Raw genomic sequence first — 18,694 nt, 5'->3', positions numbered from 1 at the left:
AATTCATTGTACATATGTAAATAGTTTTATTTTAACGTCTTTTAAATCAGTCATACTCTTCCAAGGGATCATTCTCCTCCTCCTCATGTTTGCGTAATACTTCAAGCATTTTTTTGGTGGATTTTTTGAATTCCTGTGTTAGGTTATTAACCGCGCTGACTAAAGCCTTGTCTGTCTCCCTTGTGCTTCCATTCTTTGTCGTACTTAAAAAACTTTTTTAGCCGCTCATTTGTTGTTTCTTTTGGCGTAGGTTTTTGAGCGATAGAGGTGTCAAGACGAGGACGTTTCGCAGAAGTTGAAGGGATATCGTCATCGCTTGATATTAAATATTCTTCCTCGAGACCAAATGATAGTCCCGAAACCTCTCCAACACTCTGAGCCATTCCACAAATGCGTACAAGGGTTTCCTCTGTTTGGTTCAATGTATACTTAGAAAATGGTCCTCCACCAGTGGCTCGGGCTTCGATTTTATTCTGCGCCAACTTCTTTTTCACTTCGCTTTTCCAGTCCGTCCATATCTAAAAATAGGAGAAAAGAATTAGAAAATGGAATAGGATTTCCACTAGCGTGAGTATGAAAGCATTGTTGATTACCTTCTTCAAACCGTTCACATCCTTTATTGGCGGGCCTGCTCTGTTAAGCGACTCTGCTAATTGTTGCCAAAGGGAGTCCACACGCGCCTTTTCTAGTTTGGTAAACCCTCTGGCGATGTCGGGATACTTCTCCATAAACTGCAACAGTACATAATTTTGTCCTCTATTTTTATGTTTTCCCCTGGAAATGTTGAAATAGTATCAATGGTATATTAATATTCAAATGTGAATTACATTTTACACTTTGGACAAAATATATGTATGTACTTACATTTTATAAGAAATAGTAGCTAGCGATCGTCTGATCGTTTTGTTCCCGATAAGAAAACCTACAAACCCGGAATTCGCGACACCTTAAACCTATAAAAATGCGTTTCGAACATGAAAATCGATAAGATCGGATTGTGCGACACCCTTCCAAAAAAACTGTCGGATTGAAATGCGATACCGAGAAAATCGGATTCTACGACAGGGCCGATAGCCTTTTGGCTTTGCTAAAGGAGCAATTGATATTAAGCAGAAATACACTGTCTACAAATGGAATGCATTTTAGTACTTTCGGAGTAGGGATTTATATTGAACAGAGCATTTGAATATATTTATTGGTATATTTATTGGATGAACAGTGTTTACTAAATTAGGGTGCAACACTTTTCTTTAATTTCGTCAACGTATATGCATATACCAATGATGTATATAACATAACGCATACAGCTAAACTGTGTTCCGCAAATTTTGTACAAATGTATAAGTAAGTATAGTAAATGTGTATAGTATAATAATTATATCTAACTAGTTAGCAGCCTTTTATTTTCACCATTTTTATACTCTTGCACCCAATTGCTACAGAGTATTATAGTTTTGTTAACCTAACGCTTATACGTATCACCTAAAATTAATCGAGATAGACATAGGGTTATACATACATATATATAATTATGTATATATAAGTGATCAGAATGACGCGAAAAGGTAAAATCCGGGTGACTGTCTGTCCGTTCGTCCGTCCGTGCAAACTGTAACTTTACTCAAATTGAGATATCTTAATGAAACTTAGTATGCGGGTTTCTTAGTACAAAAAAATTGTAAACTCGTAGGTGGGCGTAATCGGACCCCGGCCATGCCCACAAATCGCCATGTACCGAAAAATTGAGATATGAAATTGTAATTTGGCATAGAGGATCGCAGTAGCAAGGGGCACCTGTGGGCAAAAAATTTTGAAGAAGTGGACGTAGCCCCGCCCTCTAATAAGTTTAATGTAGATATCTCTTAAAATACTAATGCTACAACAACAAAATTTGCTTAACACAAATATTGGTAGTCGTATATCTCTAGTAATACCAATCACATTGTGTCATACCATATAGTGTTGGAAAGGTGTTTTTAAGCATAATTTAAATTATAGATTAAAGATTTAATTCGGGGAAGTTGGAAAACAGTTAGAGCTGTTCAAAAATGAGTCAAAATATGAGTTGTGGGAGCCTGTGGGAAAATTGGAGGACTTCACTTTTTGGTGAAATCACATATCTCGGAATCCGCTAAATCGATTTCATCCAAATAAAGTATGTAGCATTCTTCTTATAATCCTATATCGCAGTGTGAAAATGGGCGAAATCGGACTATAACCACGCCTACTTCGCTTTCCAGATATACAGATTCTCGAACTTACGGGTGACTTCATGCTGGATAAATCGGCCAATATTTGAGTTTTCTTTAGGAAAATTACAGAACATGTTTTGCCCACAAACGAAAGAGAGTGTTCAAAGTGTAATAACGAGTTAATTTAATTCGCTCTGTGAATTCAATCTTTCCCAAAAAAATAAATAATAATAATCAAGCAAAAAGTAAAACAAAAAAAAAACAATTTATTGAATTGTAAACAAACAAAGAACAGTGCACACAAATTAATAATAATAAACATAAACTATTTACGAATCAACAAGTGAAAACAAACAATAATGAGTGCTTCTTCGCAGCCTCACCAGCAATGCCTACTTCAGCTTTGTCGACCCAACAACAACAACAACTACTGGCAATAAAAAGTGTAACGGCGATGGTGAGTCATCGCGGCGATCAGCTGAAAAGGAAACGAAGCAAAGAACGCAGTCAGCCGAAGCAGCAGAAAACAACAATCGGGCAACAACAAATGCGTTGACAGCAACCAGTCTGCAGGTACCAACAAGCGTGCAGGCAACGAAGAAAATTACAACGCAAGGTGAGAAAGTACCAATAAAAAGAAGTTCGTCTGTACAAACTGGCATTGACCGCTACGTTAATATAAAAAGGAAATTAAGTCCTTCAAAGTCAGCGGTCAATCCTGAGAAATTTTCAAAGCGGCACACCAAATAAAAATAAAACGGAAGTTTTAAATGGCAACAGATTTGCCATACTAAGCAATGGTTCAGACGACGATGCGAAGGGTACCACCACAGTCGTTAATGCCAAACAACCTCCAATATATTTGCGCGAACTTAGCAGTAATACGCTTGTTGCGAAATTAAGTGAAATTGTAGGCATATAGTGCCTTTGAAAAAAGGCTATATAGACGAAACAAAAATTCAGTCCTACACCGAAAAAAGTTTTATGGAAATCGTAAAATTTTTGTCAAATAAAAACAAGAATTATCATTCGTATCAACTGAAGAGCTCTAAGGGCCTAGTTGTTGTAATTAAGGGTATAGAGTCCGCCGTAGACTCTAGTGAAGTCAAAGAAGCATCGGAAGAACGCGGTTTTGGTATTAAAACCGTTGCAAATATATTTAATAGAAACTTAATACCACAGCCAATGTTTAAAATTGAATTGTTGCCGAATTCGAATCAACTTAAACAAGTAAGGAAGTGCTAAGTTCGGGTGTCACCGAACATTTTATACTCTCGCATGATAAAGTGATAATCGAGATATCATTATCCGTCATTTACATATTTTTCAAATACCGTATTTGTGTAAAGTTTTATTCCGCTATCATCATTGGTTCCTAATGTGTATATTATACAGAGAAGGCATCAGATGGAATTCAAAATAGCGTTGTATTGGAAGAAGGCGTGGTTGTGAACCGATTTCACCCATTTTTCGTACATGTCATCAGGGTGTTAAGAAAATATTATATACCGAATTTCAATGAAATCGGTCTAGTAGTTCCTGAGATATTGTTTTTGGTCCATAAGTAGGTGACGCCACGCCTATTTTTAATTTTTAAAAAAAGCCTGGGTGCAGCTTTCTTCTGCCATTTTTTCCGTAAAATTTAGTGTTGCTGACGTTTTTTGTTAGTCGGTTAACGCACTTTTAGTGATTTTCAACATAACCTTTGTATGGGAGGTCGGCGTGGTTATTATGCGATTTCTTCCATTTTTAAACTGTATGTCGAAATGCCTGAAGGAAACGACTCTGTAGAGTTTGGTTGACATAGCTATAGTAGTTTCCGAGATATGTACAAAAAACTTAGTAGGGGGCGGGGCCACCCCCACTTTTCCAAAAAAATTACGTCCAAATATGCCCTCCCTACTGCGATCCTTTGTGCCAAATATGTTATGACACTTTATAGGTTTTCGGTTTTCGCCATTTTGTGGGCGTGGCAGTAGGCTGATTTTGCCCATTTCGAACTTAACCTTCTTATGGAAGGAAAGAAATACGTGTACCAAGTTTTATCATGATATCTCAATTTTTACTCAAGTTACAGCTTGCACCGACGGACAGACGGACGGACAGACGAACGGACGGACAGACGGACATCCGGATTTAAACTCTACTCGTCACCCTGATCACTTTGATATATATAACCTTATATCTGACTCTTTTAGTTTCAGGACTTACCAACAACCGTTATGTGAACAAAACTATAATACTCTCCTTAGCAACTTTGTTGCGAGAGTATAAAAAGTGAGACCCATTGTAATTATATATAATCTGAAATATTTGCTGCATCGTAGAATAACTGTTGAAGAACCACATAAAAAAAAAAGGTCCGGTACAATGTACTCGTACTAACTGCCAAGAATATGGGTATACTAAATCATATCTCTCTCTACGAAGTATTTGTGTGGTTTGTGGTGATTTATTCCCACTTCAAAATGCACCCTTAAGAAAGAAGAATTAAATAAAAAATGCAGCAATTGTGGAGGAAATCATACTGCTAACTGCAGGGGTTGTCCTGTACATAAAGATTTGAAATCGAGGTTGTCACATGGCATTCAAGCACGTCGTAATCAAATGTAACAAACATCCCGTAATTAAATTATAGCAACCTCAGAGAAAAGTTCAAATCCTGTAACTTCTGTCAATAATAATGGGCAAGGAAGCTATGCAAATGAAATGGTGAAAGGCAACACTGTGCAAATGCAACTGCCGTCAAATCCTCCAAATGGAGGTATTGGAACTATGAGTATAAATCTTACACAGTGTATGACACAATTTATGTCTACCATGCGAAACATGATCTGAGATTTAATAAAATCACTAAGTCAAATGCTGCAATATTTATTAAGTAAAAAATGAGCTTACTAAATATCTGTATATGGAATGCTAACGGTGTTAACCAACATAAATTAGAGACTATTAGATTTCTGTCTGAAAAAAATATAGATGTAATGTTTATATCAGAAACTCATTTAACAAATAAAAATAATTTGAATATGCCGGGATTTAGACTCTATGTCACAAATCATCCGGATGGAAAAGCACATGGTGGCACGGCAGTGTTGATTAGAAATCGTTTAAGCCACTATGCTCTAGTAATCCGAAAGGACGACGGCTGTACTACACTATTATGAATAAGCATAATAATCTGGATATAATATCTCTTGGCAAGCCGACATACTGGCCCAGTGATAGAAAAAAATACCAGACTTAATAGATTTTGCTGTAGTCAAAAATATAGATAGATCACTTATGACAGCTGATACATGTACAAACTTATAATCTGATCATGTTCCTGTACTAATAAAGTTATACGAACAGCCCATGATATTTGAGCCAAAAGTATAGATATTATATTAGCAGCCACATCCATATTGATTGCAAAATAAATACAGGAAGAGACATTGATGAAAATATAAGAGAATTTAATGACGTAATAACTAATTCAGCTGTATTGGGAACACCAAAAAGAAACAATAAACCCTTTGGTTTTAGAAAGATCACAAATAATGAAATAGAGAAACTTGTAAGGCGAGCTTGGCGTGAATGGCAGTTAAATTGCTCCCCTTGAACTCTGCTTCAACTGAAATCTGCTGTACGAAAGTTAAAAAATGCGCTTAAACGCGAGGAAGAACACAACACTGAAAATTACATAAAGAAACTGTGTCAAAATTCTAGCAAGCAAAACTCCCTTTGGAAAGCCCAAAAGTCTTTCAAGTGACCAGTAGATTCCAACATGCCTCTAAGACAGTTGAATGGTAATTGGGCACGCAGTGATGAGGAAGGTAAATTGCTTTGCAAATCACCTAGAAAAGGTATTTCAACCCAATTTCCCAAGGAACAACTTTAAGTTGCCAACCTTGCCAAATACCGCAAACGAGACGCTTGTTCCAATTAGGACTTCTACTTCTGAAGTTACTAGAATAATAAAAGAACTTAACCCAAAAAAGTCACTAGGACATGGTAATATTACCCCAAAAATGCTAATTGAGTTACCAAATATTGCCGTAGAAGTGATTTCTTTGCTCTTCAATGCAATTTTTAATTTCGGGTACTATCCTAATTCATGGAAAAAGTCGCAGATTATCTTGATAAACCTGGGAAAGACTTAACACAGCCGTCTTCATACAGACCAATCAGTCTTCTACCCTGTCTTTCTAAAATATTTGAAAATTTTTTACTATCAAAGATGACTCCTTACCAAGGCACCAATTCGGGTTTCGTAAAAAACATAGCACGATAGAGCAAGTAAATAGAGTTAATAACGAAATAAGAAAAACATTTGAACATAGAGAGTACTGTTCAGCTATATTGCTAGACGTGGCTCAGGCGTTTGATAAGGTGTGGCATGAGGGCCTTTTATTATAAGATTAAAAATATTCTACCTTTAGAATTGTATAAAACATTGGAGTCTTATTTAATTTCTTAATAGACAATTTATGGTAAAAATGGGAGATTTCATATCTGATCAACGACAGATAAGGGCTGGTGTACAACAGGGCAGTTTTTTAGCCCCAACTCTATACATCATATATACAGCAGATCTTCTAACAGCTAATAATGTATTAACATAACTTTTGCGGATGACACAGCTTTAGTAAGCCGTAACAAATGCCACATAATAGCATTAAGAATATTAGCCGAGCACTTAAGGTCTGTCGAAGAATGGCTAACCAACTGGCGTATAAATGTGAATGAACTAAAGTGTAAGCATGTTACGTTTTCGCTAAGACCAAAAATGTGTCCGGCAGTAAAAATGAACACTACTTTAGTACCCCAAACGAATGAAGTAACTTATTTTGTTATTCACTTAGATAGAAGACTTACGTGAAGAAAACATGTATCTAGCAAAATAACTTGCATGAAGATAAAAGCTGGAAATTTAAATTGGCTTTTAAATAAAAACTCGGGGCTTATAGCCCTGACAGACGACAGCGCTAATATGCAGTAGCGGGCTTAATTTACATTTACTTGCGCATTTGACCCATGTTAATGTAAGTTTGTAATGCATAAAAATTTCGTGCATTTTGCTGAATTTACCACATTTGAGTAGGCAGCACTGCTCAAAAATGGCCGATTTTTGCTATTTTTTGACAGATGTCGCTTGAAGTCTACCACCTCCTTCGCGTTTGCAGCATCAGCGGTAAGCAGTTTTATATTGCTAATACAATTATGTGCAAGTATATTAACAAAAACAAATTTTAATATATTTAAATGGCAGAAAATAAATAACGCATAGTCCAATCCATTTTTCCATTATTCTTAACTTTTTGGCACACTTTTTCCGCATTATAATCAATTATTGCTTTTAATTTCAATCTATTATCTTGTAACGTAGTTAATAATAAACGAATTTTTTCGTAAAATTTATATTGATTTTCCAAAAATACCAACATTTCTATTAGTAATTTATCTTATTCATTTTTATTTCACTTTTTTTTTAATAAATAAACAAATTTCACTATCAGCTGTCTAAATGCACAAGTCTGCCGTCTGTCACCATAAAATTGCAATGCGCATTAGCGTTGCTTAAGGCGCATTAATTTTGCTCGTCTGTCAGGGCTAGTAGCCTAGACAACAAATTGCATTTATATAATGCCTTCATAAAGCCGATTTGGATGTATGGCATTCAACTGTGGGGTACGACCTGTGCAACTAACATTGATGTAATGTAAAGGTTCCAATCAAAAATGCTTAGAACAATCACGTGTTCACCATGGTACATGCGTAATGAAAATATCCATAAAGACCTTGGTATTTCTATTGTAAAGAAAGAAGTAGAAGACAGCAGAAATAAATATATATCTAAACTCCGAGATCACCCAAACCTTTTGGCTAATGCTTTGGTACATTTCTGCGATCAAACACGCCTTAAAAGAAGAGATATGCCTGCGTACTAAGGAGCAACGTATCACCAAAATAGCTCAGTTACTTGCTTGAGCTTGTCTAGTTTTTAAGATAAGATTTAAGATTTTATAACTTATTGTTAAGCTTTTAAACCAAAACAAAAAGGAGATTCAATAAATAAAAAGATATTGAAACAAAAAAAAATGTTTTGCTCTAAACAATATATCTTTGTTCCTAAAATAGATACAATTGGGCGAAAACTTGATCTAGCCCCCAAATATCTAATATCAGGGTTTTCGAACTTTGTTCCGGCTGACTTTAATCCGACTGATTGGTGATTGTAATATATGAGGTACCTTAATGAAACTCGGAGAACATTTTTTTGGTATGTGGCATGATAATAGTTAAAAGATAAATATGCTACTACCCCAACTCCCATATACCACGCATAATGATTTTGGTTTCTCTGACAAATCTTATGCCGAATTTGTGGGTCAGTGTATGAGTTATATTTAAGTATATCACATGCAGTCGACTCTCGTTAATTCGAAACTCTAGGGACTCTTAAAATATTACGAAATATCGAGTGTTTGAAATATCAAATGGTTCGAAATTTGTGAGAGAAAATAAATAAAACTTCGAAGTATTAAGTGCTGGTTAATTTTTATTTATTATTGAAGTAAAACTTCTTTACGCGCGCTTGGCTTGGGGAGTAAGCTGACGAACGCGTTACGAAAAGTGTGATCAGGCGAGGCGAACGCTAATTGCTGGTACATGTGTACATGTGTACGCATACATATGTATGTTTTGTATGCTTGTGCATTATTTGTTCGGAAGTGTATGCAAATATACATATGTATGTACATATAAATATATATGAATGCAAGAACATGCAGATCAATGCGCGCGCATGTAATACATTATGTATATTGATAAGTTATAAAATCATGATTTAAATTTCTGAATGCGCACATGCGTATACATAATAAGATTATGATATGAGCATGTGCAGAGACAAAAGATTAATATGATAGAAGATGTAAATATGTACATGCATAAAAAATTTGTTTATGTTGTCTGTGCGAGAGGTGTGTTTTGTACACATTTTTCGCTGTTCAAAATGAAATAAATATAAACGAAATTCTTCGTTGGGAGTGTATTCCTGTCTCTGCCTATTCTCTGCTTTGGCATATATGCCATGTCATCATATGCCGTAAATACATATATTTCTGTCTCTTCATATTCTCGGTTAGAATATGTGAGAGAATTGCAAAAAATGTTAAAATTGCGAGGCGAATTCCGACCTACAATAAGGGTATTCCATCAAACTCATAAATGCCTTGTATATATTGTTGTGATCAATTTAATTTCTATTAGTAGGAAATATAATATAACACAAAAATATTTATTAGTATAGTATATTATGTAAAATTCTAATTTTAATTCTAAAATATATGTATCGTATTTCTCGTATCATAAGCCTATTGTCTCGGTTTTACAATCAACCACAGTAATTACTGATGTACCCAATAATGAAAATAACGAATAAAACAATGAAAAAAAATAAAAGATCTATGCAAAAATATTAATTTACTAATGAAAACATAAAATAAATTTAAATATTTGTAGGAAATTAATATATGTATATGTGCATACATGTATATTTTGTACACACACATTCATATATATATACATATAGATAGAGCGAAAGAAGTTTTACTTCAGTCGTGCGGTCATAAGCACACTCACTTTTTTTTATTAATATAAAAATGATAAGAATTAAGAGGTACATTCGTGTACATACATGTATTCGTAATGTGAATTAATTAATCTTTCGAAAGAACTTTGTTATACTGGTTTGCTTTAAAGCACAATTCTGCTGCTCACACTGCTCAATAACTTTTTTTAAGAGAAAAAGTGCCTGAAATGCTTTTTCATCACTTTCGCTTTGTAGACAGAAGCTTTGTAAGGTATCAAATGAGGATCTTGCATCCTTAACTGACACTTCTGCCAAAGGTTCCGATGTATCGTCCTCTTCTTCATCGTTACTTTGCGTATCTGTCGCAGATAAAATTTCGCCATCGGCTAGTGAACCTGAGGCAGCAACATTTTCATCCACTTGAACAAAATCAGAAAAACTCACACCGCTGATATCAACTAATGGTTCTATTGTTGGTTCTTCATCATCTATAAGTATTGGAAGATTTTCTTGATTTTCTTTTAAGAAACTGGATTTTTTAAGCAGTTAAGAATCGTTAGGAGTGTTACAGCTCTCCATGTTTTGTCAATTAGTAAAATAGCTGTCAGAACCGTGATATTTGCAGCTAGCTGTTTGTCGAGAGATTCTAAAACGATCTTAACAATTTCTTTGCGATAGAACGTCTTCATCATCAACACTTCCACTTTCCCCACAAACTTTTTTAAAAACAACTCCATTTCTCTTTTTGAAATTTGTAAGCTACCCTTCACTTGCCGCAAAGTTTTTGATGCTTAGAGTAGACGCGAACTCTTTCGCTTTTTCCTTCAACAAGTTCCCGTTAATAGACACTTTTTGTCCTCTACGCTGTCTTAGTCAAATGGCCAGGCTTTCTTCCAGACGAGGAAATTCACCTTTAGTAGTTCTTTTCCGTGTTCCAGCAGTTTGTGCAGCATTAATTGTGCTTTATTATTGTTGAGAGAGTACTCAGAGGAATCTTAAATTCTTTTGCAACATCACTCTTCTTCTCACCTTCTTCTACTTTTTCGATTAACTTTTTCTTTTCAGCAATCGTCAAACATTTATACTTTCTAGGGCTCATAACTAACGCTAACTTTTAATCTGCATACCAACGAAAGAGGAACAGTAAGTGAATAACTAAACAAACCAAATCGTGAGAAGTGTGTGCGTCAAATAGTCAAACTAATCATAACAAAAACAAAGGCTCGTGTATCTTGATACAAGTTTGAACTTGTCGCAAAATGTACTTTCTCCTCTTCTCTCTGCAACTTTGAATTGTCGAGTGTTGGACGCTGATGAGTTCGAATTAACGCGTCGTTTTGTTAAATAGCAATGATTTTTTCGTTCGAATTACCAAGTGTAAGAAAATGTATTGATTTGGTTCGAAATATAAAGAGATTTAGTAGGGAACTCGTGATAACTTTGAATTATAGAGAGGTTCGAATTATCGCAGGTTTGAATTCACGAGAGTCGACTGTATATATAAAATTGATTAGATTCCGATCTTCGGGTTGAAGATTTACATTTTAAGGTATTTTCCTGGCTTTGATTCTTGCAAGTTGCAGGAGTATAAAATGTTCAGTTGCACCCGAACTTAGTCCTTTCTTACATGTTAGTCTTAATTTATTTAATTTCACTTACTAGATATCACTTGCCCTGGCGCTTTTCTCTCATCTCAACTGAAATACTGCCAAAAATTTTGTCAACCGGCAAACGCAGTTGCGTTGGAGCATTGCGAAAAAGCGAAAAACGAAATAAAATAAAAAGTTCGATGCATTATAATTGTGTTTGTAAATTCGAGAACGGTGCCTTGAAAACGCATAAACAAACCGCGACCGATGTTTTATTTTTAATTTCGCTACAATATTTAATTATCTACAAAATAACATAAACGAATGGGATGTCTGATCGTTACTTTTCGCTTACGATTTCAAGCAGGTACATTTTCTCACTAAGTGGTTCGGCGTTGGCTTACCATAGGGTCAGTCAAGTAAGTACTCACGTAAGATACAGGTAGTAGATGGCTAGGGGTTCGTTTATCATAGGATCAGTATAGTAAGCCCCACTTCATAGATAAATTGATACGCAACTTTTTGATTCGAGAGAGAGCAGTGATAGCTCGCATTTTTTATAACACTTGCCAATGATGCCACTGCTGAAAAATATTAGATTGAGCATTTTATAAATAATTTTCGGGTATTTTGCAAATTCCACACTAACACATAGGTATGCAAATAGCGCGTTACCGATAATATTTTTGGGTGCTTCGTTCCCCAGAAGGCCTATATCACCCATATACAACATAAAATTATATATAAGTTAATTTTTTAACAAGACATCATGCTTTTATATTTTTACTTTTAATTATAGATTTACTTCAACAATTTCGTGGTTTGCTTTTAGAATATTAAATGCGAGGTTTTGAAGTTTCGATTTTATATTGTTGATGTTCTGTTGACTGAAAACACGAGGAATCCAACGAAAAGTTAACTGTGTAGTCATAACTCAGACCCGTGTGAGTAAACGCTTCTGAGACGGAAGTGTCGCAGTCCAAACGAACTGAGACCATTTTGAATCCACAAAAATTATATTTTTTTAAGGCCCCAGTGCTAGGCAAGCGTAGCATTCCGAAAAAGATCCAAAAAAATGTGCTTTTTCCGAAAAGGGGTATTTTCCAACACCGAATTGGTGTTGCCAGATTTGGTGTGTCCCCACAGTTTATTACAATATTTTCGTTCTTTAACTCTTCCCTCTCCGATTTATGCTTGTCCTCAAGAGATTTCTAGAAATACGGAATGATATGAAATTGGGGTAGGTTACTTCGTAACTTGATTGTTGATTCATTGCAATTTGGTGGTGCGGTGATCACTGCTACTTTTGTTTCTGTGACCGTTGTAAGTCCTATCGGCAATATTATACACTTCAGCCGTTGACTGTATTTGTGCAATCCCAAGACGAGGGTCAGAGCAATGCCAAAAAGCGTTATCAGTGTAATACTCTAGAGCCTCTAGGAATAATATTCTCAATCGCTCAGTTTCGCTACGTGTAAACTGTACGAGAAGAATTCCTGGCTTCATTATGATGAAATCTATTTTGCTGAACCGGTTGTTGTTGATTCCACCGAATCATCTGATATTTGTATTATATAGCTGCCCTCTAAATGCAAACCTGTGCCATTCCAGGTTATGTTACCATTGTAGTTGTTTAATAGAATGGTACCTTCGTTGAGTTCTTTCACCATTTTTGTTAACGAATATTTCGTTTGTGTTTAAATGTATAATTTAATTATTTTTTATTGTTGGTTTTACAAGTATATAGAATGGTACCTTCGTCGAGTTCTTCCACAATTTTTGTTAACGAATATTTCGTTTGTGTTCAAATGTATAATTTAATTATTTTTCATTGATGGTTTTACAAGTATATTTTGATATTCTGTTTCTTCTAGATTCGGTTTAACAATGTATAAAATGATAGTTTTATTGTGTAGAATCGAAACGTCAGAAAACTCCATGATTTCTTCTATCGGAAGGTTTTCCATGTTGTGTTTTTTTATTTTTATTTTTTTATTTTTTTTTCTATTATTTTTTATTATTTTTTTATGTTCTCTATTTCAATTAACTCGTCCTCATTTAATAAAAGTGTATCTATAATATTTAACTGTGCCCATTGCGTTGTGTATTTAATATTAATTATTTCGTAAATAATTGATCTATTATGATTATGCAAATTAATAGCTGTCTCGATGCTAACTGAACTGCTTTTCTGTATATAATTAGTGAGGTCGTTTCCTAGATATTTCCTAACTGATATTGCCCAATTGAAGGATCTGGATTGACGTTTCTTTGGGAAGGTTGTATAAATAGTTGTATTTATTTCGTTGTGATGAGTGGTATATAGTGGACTACGTTTCAAACTATTTTCGGTGTAATCATATAGTTGATCCAGCGCATTTTGAATTTGGTTAAGGTCGATTATGTGTATTAATTTTGTCGTTGAGGTCTGTAACTTCCCGAGTCCTTTGTTACGATTTGTGGGATGGTACAGTTCTTGACATTTATCGTACCTGTAGGGCCAGTCATATTCCATAGTAATAGTTTGTAAATGTTAAATTTTGATAAGGCTTTTATGGACAATTTTTCTTGATTCTGTTAAAAAAATGGTGTTTTTATTTTCCTTGACTACTTCCTTTCTAAATCTTGAGGAAAGCTTCGATCGTAGCCTGGTATTTACTTTTATAAATGCCACCTGTCCTGGTTGATAATTAATTACACAAGTATACACGGTTTTGGATCTGGGCAACCAAAAGTGGTTTCTATGACAATTGATGACACTGAATCCGAATCTTCATTTCGTTTTTTAAGATTGATTCTAGTTTTTAAATTAATGAAGAATTTAATTTTTTATGATTTTTGTCAAATAATATTCATTTTATTAACTTAAAAGTAACATATCGGAAATGAAGATTGGTGGAACTTTGCCTTGTGTATTGCTTAGTATCTGTTTCACGTATTAGAGTCCAACAGTAGTCGCTCATCATGCCTTCATCCCAAAATCCTTGGTATCTTCTTTCAATGTTGGCTAGATCTTGGTGTAGCCGCTCTCCTTGTTCTTCGCTCGTATCACCCAAGTTTTCGGGAAAAAAATCGAGATGGGAATGCAGAAAATGTATCTTTAGAGACATTCTAGCTCCAATCTTTCGATAATTTTGCAACATATCGCCAATAATTTCCTTAAAATTAGGGGATTTGTGATTACCAAGAAAGTGGTGAACGATATTTTGAAAAGATGCCCATGCGGCTGCTTCATCGGGCGATAAACATTTTGTAAATTTTTTATCAGCCATTAATTTTCTAATATCAGGTCCGACAAATATTCCTTCTTTGATTTTTGCATATGACAATTTAGGAAACAACTTAACTAAATACTGAAAAGCCGGTCCTTCACGGTTTAACGAAGTTCTTTATAAGGCCTAGTTTAATGTGAAGAGGTGGCAGGAAAATGTCTTATAGATTTACAAGTGGTTCAGCGGAGACGTTTTGCTGTCCAGGCTCATATTGAGTACGACTTTGCCATTCTTTTCTCACATAATGATGTTCAGTTGCGCGGCTATCCCACAAGCATAAAAAGCAACAAAATTTGGTGAATTCAGATTGCATCCCAGTTAAGATACCAATTACCTGTTGAAATAATATAAAAAATAAGTGTTTTCGATTTAATTGGAATCAATGTTTAAACCTTTAGATCGCCACATATTTTCCATTTATGATCATTGTATTTCATGAAGCACAGGATCTTCCGCATTGTTTCGTAACATTCCTTCGTTTGTACTGCATGAGCAATGGGAATAGATGGTTTTTTATTTCCATTGTGGAGAAGAGCAGCTTTTAGGATGTATTTGGAACCATCAATGAATAAACGCCATTCGTTTTGATCGTACGGTGTATTCGTTTCATTAAATAAACCATTAATATCGTTACAGAAACTTATGTTGTCTTCTATTTTGAAGAACGGTCGAAGTGTCTGATTTCTGTTTCTGTATACAGTAACTTGTGTTCGAGAGTGTAGATATTTCCATTGCTGCAACCGTGATGCTAGCAACTCTGCTTTTTGTTTGGACAAATTCAAATCACGAATCAAATCGCTTAGTTCAGCTTGCGAAATTAAATGTGTCTCCTCCTTGACAAAGTCGCTATCATTACTCGAGGGTGATGGAGCTAAAGTTTCCAGGACGTTTCCACTTATACTTGGACAAACTGGCAATGTATCCTTAGAGGTACGTGGAACTGGCTTGGATACTGATGATACATCAGGATATTCATATTTTGCTAATTTTTTTGCATTTATGCCCTTAATTTTCATCAAACAAAAATAGCAATCATCTACATGGTTTTTAGGTTCTCTCCAGAGTGCTGGCATTGAAAAGGAAAAGTACTCACGTTCTCTCAATGACCACTTATACAGCTTTGTTTTGAATGCGTTACAAATAATTTTCGGTATCCAAGACTTATGAGTGTCTGCTACTCTGAAACCAAAGTAGTACAGATACGTATCTTTGAGCGCTTTTGTTATTATTTTGCCACTTTTTTTAATCATATAACTACCACAAACGTAACAAAAACACTTTGAATCAACTTTGCAACACTGTCTCTGCATTTTTATTTGCTCTAATCACTTATTTTATTTTACTGCTACAGTTCAAATGACTTATCAAGCAGTGCCTGTAAGATTGGGGGAATTTTCCTCAATCGGTATTTAATTACTGTGCTTGTAACAGCACAATGGTGCTATCATGCGAGAACTCGGAAACTAGAATCAGTCTTAAAAAACTAAATGCATATTCGAATTCAGCATATCAAATATAGTTAAGAATCGTTCTTATCTGCTCAGATCCAAAAGTTGACCTGAATTTGTAAACTTGTGTTATCTTCTTTCGATTTCTGTTATGATTTAATAAGTCTCCGTATCTTTTTGTCCTAAGCCTGACGATGTTATCCTGCCGAGCCTTTTCATATTGATCTGGATCTGTTGTTACTTTCCTACCGTAAAATACCTTTAATGGTCGTTGCTTCGTGACTGAATGAAATGAGTAATTGTATTCGTATATTGCCCTGTCTAAAAGTTCTTTAAATTCTCGATGAGTGGATTCCTTTTTAAGACACCTCATTCTTTCTGATAATGTCGAGTGAAATCGTTCTATTTGTCTGTCAACGGTGATTTTGTATAGTAGAGCAGTATAAGTTTCTATTCCTAGTTGTTCTAAAATGAATTTAATGGACTGTGAATTGAAAGATTTTTCGTTGTCCATAACAATATGCTTAGGGACTCCGAAATAAAATACAATATCTCGCAAAGGGGTTCTAATATCTTCTGTAGCTTTTGATTCAATGATTCGAGCTTGAGCTAGTTTGGAAAATTTATCTATTGCCGTTAGTACAAGATGTCGTTCGGTTGAGTAGACGTCAAGATGCAGTACGTGACCGGAGTATTCCGGAATTGAAGTTTCTTTAAGCTCAGGATTAGGGGAGTGTCTATCGTACTTGGATTCTTTACAGATTTTACATTGTCTCACTATGTTTTCAAATTTTCTTCATTCTAGGGAAATAAACATTTTGTGAAAGTTGTTTCTTGTTTTCTAATGCATTACGGTGAGCTCTTTTATGGGTTTTCAAAATTTCTTCCTCTTGTTGTGTTTCAGTAGTCAAATCTTCGACTTTTGTTTGTGAGAAGCGTGTTTTAATGCTCCTAAAATGACTTTCGTAAAATAGTTAAATTTTTCCCATTAAGTCCGCGGTTGAATAAATACCGTTTGTTACAGAAGGATTAAGGTACTGGAGCTTTCAGCGCTGTATTGTGTAGAGGCAATTAAATGAATTTGTTCTGTTGGTATTCTGAAGAGTGTGTCAGCTACGGCGTTCTCTCTCACTGGTTTATAGAATATTTCATAATCATATTCCTCTAGATAGGCTTTCCATCTCTTGATTCTGGCATTTCCATTCCAACTGCTCAGAGAGTATGTTAGGGGTTGATGATCTGTAAAGATCTGAACCTTTTCTTCACCGTACAGGTAATTTTTAAGGGCTTTGAGTGCCCAAATAATGGCAACCATTTCTTTCTCATTAGCCGCATAATTTTCTTCAGCCTTAGAGAGTGTTCTAGAAAGGAACGATATAGGCTGGTTATCTTGCGATAGAACAGCTCCTATTGCGAAATTAGAAGCATCAGTAGTTAAATGGAATTCCTTATTGAAATCTGGGTAACGGAGAAATATGTCTTTAGATACAAGACTACTTTTTAATTTTCTGAAAGATTCTAATGCTTCTTTGTCTAGTGTAATACATGTTTTTGATGACATTCTTTTGGACACATGTCCATCTTCTCCTCTTAAAAGAAATGTAAGTGGCTTTGCTAATTTAGCGTAGTTTTGTATAAATCTCCTGTAATAGCCGGAGAGGCCTATGAAATATCTTAAATCCCACGGAGTTCTAGGGAATGGATGCTGCGACTTTGCTAAGGTTTGTTTCTATTCCTTCATCGGAAATAACAAAACCGAGAAATTCAGCTTTGTTCTACATAAACTCGCATTTATCCAGCTGACATTTCATGTTAGCATCGTGAAGAGTTTGAAGAACTGTGGCCAAGGTTTTTAGGTGGGTATCATCATCTTTGCTAAATATTATGATGTCATCTAAGTATGTCATCAATGCACGTTGAAAAGTTGAAGGAGCATTTTTGAGACCGAATGGGATATACATCTCCCGTTATTTACGGAGAAAGCGGTCTTTTCTATGTTGCTGTTTTTAACTGAATTTGGTGAAAACCACTTTTAAGATCTAATACGGGGAATATTTTATTGTTCCCTGATTGAGTAAGTACTTCGTTTATTTCAGGAATGGGATATTTATCTACAAGGGTTATTTTTTTATGGTGGAGGATGGAGTCATGTGTAGAAGTTCACGCAAGTGAGGAAAGTTCTCTGATCGCCATTCACTTGGGAGTGGCCAGAAACGATTCTTTTACATATGACTCAAACAGCTCACGACTACCGATCTTTGACCAAGTATCCTCTGGGTAGCCTAAGAAAATCCGTTCGAAGGCGAGCTAAAGTGAGAAGGCGAAACATCCCCTCCGCAGGGTTGTGCGTTGGGTTTGGGACCCGCTATGTCCATGGAATGTCCGGTCTCTTAATTGGGAGGGTGCCGCTGCCCAGCTGGTTGATGTCCTTGTGAAAATAAAGACTGACATCACCGCCGTCCAAGAAATGCGATGGACGAGACAAGGACAGAGACGAGTAGGCCCTTGTGGCATTTACTACAGTGGCCATATAAAGGAGCGCAAGTTTGGTGTGGGATTCGTGGTGGGAGAGGGACTCCGTCGCCGAGTACCATCATTCACTCCGGTGAATGAA

At 35.4% G+C, this 18,694-nt stretch overlaps 1 protein-coding gene across 1 annotated transcript; it reads right to left on the bottom strand.

Annotated features, from left to right (window-relative positions):
- Window positions 1-45: 45 nt before the first annotated feature.
- LOC120779684 lies at window positions 46-11,443 on the bottom strand. The gene is made up of 3 exons (XM_040112042.1): window positions 11,431-11,443; window positions 594-774; window positions 46-518 (listed from the first exon to the last, which is right to left on the bottom strand). The coding sequence occupies exons 2-3, from the start codon at window positions 726-728 to the stop codon at window positions 147-149; spliced, it is 507 nt and encodes a 168-aa protein (XP_039967976.1). The 5' UTR covers window positions 729-774; window positions 11,431-11,443; the 3' UTR covers window positions 46-146.
- Between the last annotated feature and the right edge of the window lie 7,251 nt (window positions 11,444-18,694).

Source organism: Bactrocera tryoni, unplaced genomic scaffold (genome assembly GCF_016617805.1).
Source record: "Bactrocera tryoni isolate S06 unplaced genomic scaffold, CSIRO_BtryS06_freeze2 scaffold_11, whole genome shotgun sequence".
NCBI classification, from domain to species: Eukaryota; Metazoa; Arthropoda; class Insecta; order Diptera; family Tephritidae; genus Bactrocera; species Bactrocera tryoni.
This window is presented reverse-complemented; position numbering and strand designations above follow the sequence as displayed.

Bases quoted from the DNA above. Each gene is read 5' to 3' on its own strand.
- LOC120779684 (XM_040112042.1), bottom strand. From the start codon at position 728: ATGGAGAAGTATCCCGACATCGCCAGAGGGTTTACCAAACTAGAAAAG. The intron at 519-593 runs GTAATCAACAAT...TCCTATTTTTAG, and splicing joins ATGTGAACGGTTTGAAGAAG to ATATGGACGGACTGGAAAAG.